Source organism: Strigops habroptila, chromosome 4 (genome assembly GCF_004027225.2).
Source record: "Strigops habroptila isolate Jane chromosome 4, bStrHab1.2.pri, whole genome shotgun sequence".
Taxonomy (NCBI): domain Eukaryota; kingdom Metazoa; phylum Chordata; class Aves; order Psittaciformes; family Psittacidae; genus Strigops; species Strigops habroptila.
Window position 1 is genome coordinate 68,685,729 of NC_046358.1, and position 8,876 is coordinate 68,694,604.

At 56.6% G+C, this 8,876-nt stretch overlaps 1 protein-coding gene across 1 annotated transcript; it reads right to left on the reverse strand.

The window, feature by feature from the left end:
* Positions 1–1,151: 1,151 nt before the first annotated feature.
* On the reverse strand, positions 1,152–3,753 carry LOC115606630 (noggin-2-like). The gene has a single exon (XM_030482909.1). It carries the CDS (start codon positions 2,738–2,740, stop codon positions 2,102–2,104), a length of 639 nt encoding a protein of 212 aa, XP_030338769.1. The 5' UTR covers positions 2,741–3,753; the 3' UTR covers positions 1,152–2,101.
* Between the last annotated feature and the right edge of the window lie 5,123 nt (positions 3,754–8,876).

Sequence of the window (8,876 nt, forward strand, 5' to 3'; positions counted from 1 at the left end):
AGGGGGGCTCACCGGACCGCAGTCTCCTTGGAGAATGATGGAGGGATGCGAGCCAGACCGCTCGGAGGGTCCCAGCACCTTCCCATAGGACACGGGCTTGGTGTCACACTGCTCTCCTCTGCTGTGTGCCAGGATGGAGTGGGACGGGGTCTCCCTGTCGCTCTGCAGACAGCTTGGCAGAGCTCGGCTCCTTGCTGGCAAGGGCCTTCGGCAGCAGTTTGTTCCTCAGGGATGCCGGGCGTGTTTCAGACACTGGAGGGAACGGCCAGACCTTCCCCTCCAGCACCAGCAGCCCACATGGAGCATGCAAGGGGATGGCCTGGCAGCCCGTCAGGGCCCCGCTCCAAACCCTAAGATAGACAGACAGACAGACAGATCTCCACTGGGAATGGGCTTGCACTGCCAATGCCCCTGCTCACCAGTGCTGGGCTCCTCCCCAGCGGCCCGGCTGCCCGCAGGCTGCCCACAGCCTGCCCGGACGTCTGTCCCTGTCCCCAGATCCATGAGCTCCAGTGGGAGAGCAGCGAGGGTCCCGGCGGCCCCGGCACACGAGGGCGGGAAGCTGAGGGCATGCAGAGCTGTTGTGGGATCAGCACTTCCTCCTGACCCCAGCTTACACCGGGCCCCGGGCTCCGTGATGGCAGCAGGGCTGGGCGCAGGGCTTGTCTCCATCCTCCCCTCCTATGCTAGCGGCGGCAGCTGAGGAAAAAACATTTGCTCTGACACACACGGGCCTGCCAAGCTGTGTCAGGCGCTTTGATGGCCAGGGCAGTAACCTCGATCGCTTCCTCTGCCAGTGGGAGAAGAGCCGAATCCAAGAGCCACAGAGCACAGAGTCTCCCAAGGACTTCAGATGACACCTCCTGGCCGGGACATCGCACTCTTTTTACATGTTACACGCCATTTCTCTCCCCATTTTTTGTTTCTCTCTCCCTATCAGGTTAAACACACAGAGCCCAGAGCAAGATCCTGGGTGCAGAAGCCAGCGGAGCTCCATCAGCCTCGGGAGCATGCCATGATTCACACAGCCAAAGCCCTTTACTCATCACCTGCTCCGAGCAAGACCTGGGGTCTCTGCGGGTCCTGTGGGGAAGTGCGGTGCACCACGGGGGTGGTTTCCTTCAAAGATAGAGTTTATTGCTAAAAATGCCTTTTTTTTTTTTTTTTTTCTGCTCAGTGATAGCTCATATTTACATTGATATGTTTTTAAAGGAATATTCAAGTAAACATTTCCAATAGTTTCTGGCATAATCTCTAGCTTTTTTGTTGGTTTTGGTTTTTTTTTTCTATACACAAACGTTAAAAATAAATAAACTGTACACAGAAAATTTCCTTTACCATCTCTACATGACTATATGTATTCCCACACAACAAAACGATTCCACTCTTTCATAGATTTGTACTTTTCTTCAAAATTTCCTCCTGAATTAATCGTTATACACTTTAAAAACAACCCTAGAGAGCGTGGAAAATTAGTTCAAACATCGGTGACAAGGTCTGAAGAAGACAAAATACAGCACAGAGAAACAACCATCTTGGGGGCTGCTGCCGTTTCTTGCTTTGCTTCTTTTTACCCCCCCTTTCCGCCCTTTCTCCTTTTGATAAAATCATCTTTAAAGGAAATCTCTGCCCTTCCCTTCAGCAGGGAAGTGCTCAGGTTCTGTGGGGATGGGTTTAAAATGTGGTCCTATGTCTTTAAAATAATAATAATAACAATAATTATAATAATAATAAAAAACAGCTGCGATTTCCCCCCTTTCCTTTAAAATCTCTCTATTTACACGGCTGGTAATTTTTTTCTTCCCTTTTTTTTAAAAAAGTTTTTTTTATTTTCCTTTTGTTAGAAGGCTATATACGTATAAAAATAGACATCTGATTGTAGTGCTTTACTGTGCCTTTGGCCTGCCCTGCAGTTCCTGGGTTCGCTTTTCCTCTTTCAAATAAAATAACATTAAAATAAGTCCAGAAAAACAAAAGAAAGAAAACCAAACAACCCGGTTCCTCGCCCCAACACCCCGCGCTGGGCGGCGTGAAAACATCCACAGCCCCTTTCCCCAAAACATGCAGGCGATGCAGGGCGGTGGGGCGAGGCCAGGGGGGGTTAGCAGGAGCACTTGCACTCGGAGATGAGCGGGTACTGCACCGGGATCCAAGTGCAGTACTTCTGGCTGGACCAGCCCTGGCAGTGCCAGCGCAGGAAGGTCTTGGTGACCGACTTGACGGGCTTGCAGAACATGCCCTCGGGCAGCGAGCAGGACTTCTCGGCGAAGCAGTTGCCCTCCTTGATGTAGCGGGGCCAGAAGCGGACGCCCAGGTCCTTCCATGTGTAGAGGACGGGGCAGTAGGTGTACGCCCAGAGCCACTGGAGCACCTTCCGCCGCGCTTTCTTGCCCACCCTGAGCCGCGGTCCCTGGGGCGGGCCCAGCTCCAGCCGCCGCAGCTCCGCCGGCAGCGCCGCCCGCGCCCGCCCCGCCGCCGCCTCGGCGCCCGACGCGTTGGCCGGTCCCGGCACGGCCACGGCCATGAAGCCGGGGTCGAAATGGCTGCCCAGCTTCTTCCGCAGAGTCCTCTCGTCCAGGTCCTGCTCCTTGGGGTCGTACTCGGGATCCGGGTGCTCCACGATGTCTTTGACGGGCAGGTTGTCACTGGGTGAGGGTCGCAGCCGCAGGAAGGGCTGCCCGCCCCCCGGGCGCAGCAGCCCCAGGCAGGAGCAGAGCAGCAGCGCCCGGATCGCCGTCATGCTCCGGGCGGGCCCCCGCTGGCGTCCCCGCGGGCTCGGCTCCTAGCGCTGCCCGGCGGCGCCTGCCAGCTCCCGCGGACTCATAAATAGGCAGAGACAAAAGTCCGGCGAGGCCCGTTACTTTAAATAGCTCGGCCGGGGTTGTGTGACAGACGCATCTGAGGCTCGCTCCGCGGCCGCTAGCTCCCCGGGGCTCCCCGCCGGGCCGGCTCCAGCCGCGGCCGAGAGCGCCGGGGGGTCCGTGCCTCCCCCGCGGGGCAGGGCAGGGCACGGCGGCGGCCGAGCCTTCCTCCTCCGCCGCCGCCGCTCTCTCTCGCTCCCCCCCAAAATTCACAGCGGACTCGTCTCCATCGCCATGGTGACAGCTGGGCCGAGCCCCACGACAGCTTGTCTAGACGGTGTGACAGGGTTTGGCGTGAGACCGGAGCCCGAGAATAAAACCCTCCTTTATAGCCGGGCGGGCCGGGCGAGGGGTGGGGGGGAGGGTCACGGCGGACCGCTCGGGCGGCCCCTGCGCGGGCACCGCCGGGACGCGGGGCTCAGGCGGCGGCCGGCGGCGGCAGCGCCCGCGGCCCGGTCGGGCTCCTCCTCATGGCGAGCGGCGGGGGCGGCCCGCGAGCCCCCGGAGCATCCTCGGCGCGACGGGGTGTGTGTATGGGGGAGATGTCCCCGGCACCGGCTGCCAGTGCAGTCCTTGGCGGCGCCCGCCGCTCCGCACGGCTCCTCGGCGACAGCGGGCAGGGGCGGGCTCGACCGCTCAGCAGCCCCGGCGACCCATGCTGCTGCCGCTGCCGGTGCTCCGGGGTCCCGGCCGGCTCCGCCGCGCTCAACGAATCCAGCCGCGGCTCCGCGCGCTACGCTGCCGCCTGTGATCGGCGCCGCTCGGCTGGGCTGGGCTGGGCTCGGTGCCGCTCGGCTAAGTTCGACGCCGCTCGGCTGGGTTCGGCTGGGCTCGGCTCAGTGCCGCGCGGTTCTGTTCGGCTGGGCTCGGCGCCGCTCGGCTCGGTTCGGCTGGGCACGGCACGGCACGGCACGGCACGGCACGGCACGGCACGGCACGGCACGGCACGGCACGGCACGGCTGCCCCCTCCCTCGCCTTCCGCCCGCCCGCCGCGATCTGCCGCGCGCCGCCCGCCGCCCAAGTTAAATATGCGGCGCCCGGCGCGCGTCCGCCCCGCCCCCGCTGTCACTTTCGCCGCGCGCTGAGTGGCAGCCGCGCCCGCCGGGTCCTGCCGCCCGCCCTCTCCCCTCCCCCCCCCCCCCCACCCCGAGCCTTTCCCCCCCCCGCCTGCACCGGCCACTGGCGAGCGCGGCTCGGGGCCGGCACCAGCGGTGGCAGGCGCTGCGCTGGTGGCGGTGGCCCCCGACGCGGAAGATGCCCCCTCCCCCTGCCTGCCCTCATCATCCTCCGTCTGCACCGGCCCGGAGGGCTCTGGGCACCGGCACGGACCTGCCCGGCAGCTCGTGCCTCTCTCTGCCTCTGGTGTCCACCACCGACTCCACAGAAGCCACCTCCAAAGCCCTCTTCCAGCTCCACGCAGAGCCAGAAGGAGAGCAGGGCATCGCATCCCACCAGCACACCCGGATGCCACCGCCGGGTGCACTCCAGCATCGCGGCACGCTCTGCAAGGGAGGTTACAGCCTTCCAGCAGCATCCCTCTCACTCGAGAGAGAATGTCCCTGCATCCTGCTGTGCACTTGGTGTGACATCACTGGATCTTTCTTCACCCCCTTCTCCATGGTGTGGGGCTAAAGCTCTTGGTGGAGAGCTAGACCCACCACTATTGAGGCACAGAGGGTGGGAGCCTGGTGTGTGTCCACACAGCACAAACCCCAACCCTTCTCACCTCCTTTACCTCCACATTGCTTGGCACTGAGGTCACACTTGAACCATGTCCAGGAATTGGACACACAGCTGGTTCCTCCAGGCTGACAGTGTGTAAGAACATTCTTGTCCATGCCAGTCACTCCCTCCCAGGGGCATGAGATAACCAACTACCCACTGGGGCCGAGGCAGGGCACGGGGAGGGAGCAACGCAGACCACGGTCAAGATCTCACCACCATGTGCTGGTGACCCACCAGGCAAAGTGATGGGCTGCAGTGCCAGGCCAGCCAAGAGCACCCCACTGCTGCATGCTGAGCATCTGCAGAGCCAGCTTCACCCAGCAAACTAACGAACGGAGCATGTCCCCCAGCCTTCGGCCTCTTCATCATCCCAGAAACACCAAATGTTGGGAAAGAAAACAAACCCCCCCAAAAATGGTGAGGCCAGTGATCCAGCCCTGAGTCCGCATAAAGCCAGAGCATCCGCTGGACTTCAGGGAGACAAAGCTGCTGCTCAGGGCCAGCCACCCTGCATTCCAGTTATGGGATTAAAGCACATGTTTTAAATGTATCCAGCCTTTCTTCCTTTGCTGTGTATTCCTGACATGATCCCGGCTTGGGTTATCTGCTGAACTTCTTCACTCATTTGGGCCACACTCTGCAATAGAGCCATGAAACACCACCATTCCCCTGCTCTTTTAGCATTAGCTCTCAAAGCAATTTGTAAAGGAGATGGGTATTGTTACCCCTTGGTACTGAGTATTGTCAGGAAAACACTTTCATGACCAACTTCCTGACCCCAATGTGATGCTTGAAGCAAAGCTGGGCAGATGGGCACTGCCTGCACTGGGGTGGGAGACACCAGTGTCTCAGCAGTGTTGGAATTCAAAGAAACAAGCAGCTCAGGCAGAGACACCCGGGAGCCAGGAATGGGCAGTCATGCAGTGAGGTGTGCTGCTGCTGGCACTGCTGCCTTCCTAAACCCCCTCAAGGGGATTAACATCTCACTGTCATTGGAATGACCTCATGAAGTTCAACAACGTGAAGTGCAAGGTCCTACACCTGGGTCGGGGCAATCTCAGGCACAGCTACGGGTTGGGCAGAGAAGTGATTCAGAGCAGCCCTGCGGGGAAGGGCTTGGGGGTGTTGATCAGTGAGAAACTGAACGTGAGCCAGCTTCAGTGTGTGCTCACAGCCCAGAACCCTCTGTGTGCTGGGCTGTGTTCCCAGAGTGTGACCAGCAGGTTGAAGGAGGTGATCCTGCCCTTCTACTCTGCTCCCGTGAGACCCCACTTGGAGTAATGTGTGCAGTTCTGGTGTCAACAACATAAGGAGAACATGAAGCTGTTGGAGCAAGTACAGAGGACGACCACGAGGATGATCAGGGACTGGAGCACCTCCTGTAGGAAGGCAGGCTAAGAAAATTGGGGCTGTTCAGCCTGGAGAAGAGAAGCTGCATGGAGACCTCATAGCAGCCTTCCAGTATCTGAAGGGGGCCTACAAGGGTGCTGGAGAGGGAGTCTTCATCAGGGACTCTAGCAATAGGACAAGGGGTGATGGGTTCAAACTGAAACAGGGGAAGCTCAGGTTAGATATAAGGAAGAAGTTCTCTACTATGAGGGTGGTGAGGTGCTGGCACAGGTTGCCCAGAGAAGCTGTGGGTGCCCCATCCCTGGCAGTGTTCAAGGCCAGGTTGGACGGGGCTTGGAGCAACCTGCTCTAGTGGAAGGTGTCCCTGCCCATGGCAGGGGGTTGGAACTGGATGATCTTAAGGTCCTTTCCAATCCTAACCTTTCTATGATTCTATGATTCTATGAATAATAAAATCCAACGTATATACAGCGTTTTTCATCCAAAGCACTCGAGTAACTCAACTCCTTCAGCTGTTGCCTGGACTTTCCAAAAACACTTCTGAATAATCCCACACCAGTAAATATGCCTTTGCTCCAGGCACCTCAAGTCACTTCGACAGGTCCCCATAGGAGAGCAGAAGCTCTCAAGGGAGGACTGGAGGAGTTTTCCCCTTTCGGAGGCAAGGTCCCTGCAAAATAGTGCTTGTCACGTCCCCAGGCAGCAGGAGGAGGCACCAAGTGTGCAGTGGGCTTGGAGGACTCCCGGAAACTTCCTATCGGTCAGCCCGCAGCGGGCTGACCTCATGCTCCTGTGCTGGCCAGTGTGAAGCACTTCTCTTGGTGGTGTTCTCAACTTCTCAAGGGGGACAGAGAATAAAGACAAGCCCCTAGGCAGGAATTATAAGGCTTAATTGCACCCATGGGATCCACCGTGGCAGCCCCTTCGTTCTCTTCTCCTCAGGACCAGAAGCACTGGGACAAAATCCTACTTATGGCTGTGAACATGAACCGAGAGGCTGAGTGGTGCTGTGCATTCATCTACCTTCCCTCTCTGTGGGCACATAGCCCAGCTCACAATCTAGCCCTTCATTAAAGGATTTAAAGTTGGAAAGGGTACATATCACATACAGAAAAGCCTTATCAAAATGATTCCATGTAAGAAGAAAGGTGTGATGTTAAAGGCACCTTTTGAAGGCTAAAATGGTTACAAACTGCTTAGTTTTGCTCCTGTCCCTCATCTGGCATCCTTTTGCCGCCTAAAGAAGACCTGAAAAATATTGTGACGAAAAAGGGCATTTCTATTTCACATTTGAAGCTTGGGCAGTGCCTACTCTGTTTTCACTGGAAGGCTCCACAACCAAGTAAATTCCTAGTAGCAGCAAAACATCCGTGATACTGTCTTAGCAACACACTTATTCAACTGACAGAGTTTTTTATCTTTCAGCTTGCTTCGGGCAGCACTAAATCAAGTCAAAGCCAGGGTGAAGACGCAGAACAAAATGATCTTTGTTACAAAGTCATTCCTATTCCTTCAGCTGTAGGCACAAAAGCTTCAAATCCACACCTTCACCTTTGACCACGCAAAAGTATAGAGAGCAGGAAGCCCATGCTTGGAAACCTAAAAATGAGAAAGGAGAGGGGAAGGAAGAGAAGAGAAGAGGGAAGAGAAGAGGAGAGGAAAGAGAATAGGAGAGGAGAGGAAGAGAAGAGGAGAGAGGAGAGAGGAGAGGAGGGAAGGGAAGGGAAGGGAAGGGAAGGGAAGGGAAGGGAAGGGAAGGGAAGGGAAGGGAAGGGAAGGGAAGGGAAGGGAAGGGAAGGGAAGGGAAGGGAAGGGAAGGGAAGGGAAGGGAAGGGAAGGGAAGGAGAGGCAAGGGCAGGGAAGGCAAGAGGAGAGGAGAGGAGAGGAGAGGAGAGGAGAGGAGAGGAGAGGAGAGGAGAGGAGAGGAGAGGAGAGGACAGGACAGGACAGGACAGGAGAGGACAGGAGAGGACAGGAGAGGAGAGGAGGAACTTCCAGCCAAATGTTTTTTGTCTCTTTTGGGTTTTTCTCTTGCTTTCTCTTTGCTTGTTTAAGTTTTCCAGGCTCTCTTTATGCTTGAGAAATAATGCTGATGGGCTGGCATGGCAAGGATGAGGAACGGCTTGGGTCTGACAAGACAGAATCTCTAATTTTCACTTTAGGAACAAAAAAAAAAAAAAAGGAAAAAAGACTAAATGATGGTGCACCAGGTTTTCATTAGAGATATGTTTATTTTCCAGTAGAAATACATTACCCTGCTCTCGTCAGTATGTCTAAAGGAGCGGTTCCCAAAGTATGCCATGGCAAGTGGTTGGCAGGACTCCACGGAGCAGCCTCCCACTCCCACAGCAGCTCAGGGCTCGCTGCTTCCCTGTGGCCTGCAGGGAGCAGGAGGGATTCTGAGCCTATGGGCGGCTGGTGAAGCAGAGGGGATTTGACCCCATATGGGACACACAATCACATAGTGTTCCTTGTTTTCATCACAGACCTACTTAAGTTTAATTTCTGTAAGTAGTCCAGTAGTCCTGGTGTTAATGCAGTTGTTCACCAGCTCGCAGCTTTCTCTTCCTATCGCAATAGGATGGGCTCAGGAATGGGATGGGAAGAGAAAAAACCCTGCTTTAGGGGTTTAAACTCCGCTCCCAGCTCCCTCCTCTACCACCATGGGCCACCAGCCCCGACCAAACCTCCTCAGCTGCCCAGTGCTGCCCCAGTGCAGTGCATCTGCAAAGGTCTCCTCTGAGAAGCTGAGCTGATAGAACCTCCTCATGCTCCTGGGAGCTCAGCACCGCCTTGGCGCTCAACTGCAACAAGTTCAGATGTGCCAAAGAGCTGATGGAAAAGAAAAAACATCCCCGAAGCTCCAGGGAGGGGATTACTTGTACCTCAGAAATAGATTTTCCCTGTACCAAGTAGGGTGGTTTAACCATTCTGAGCTT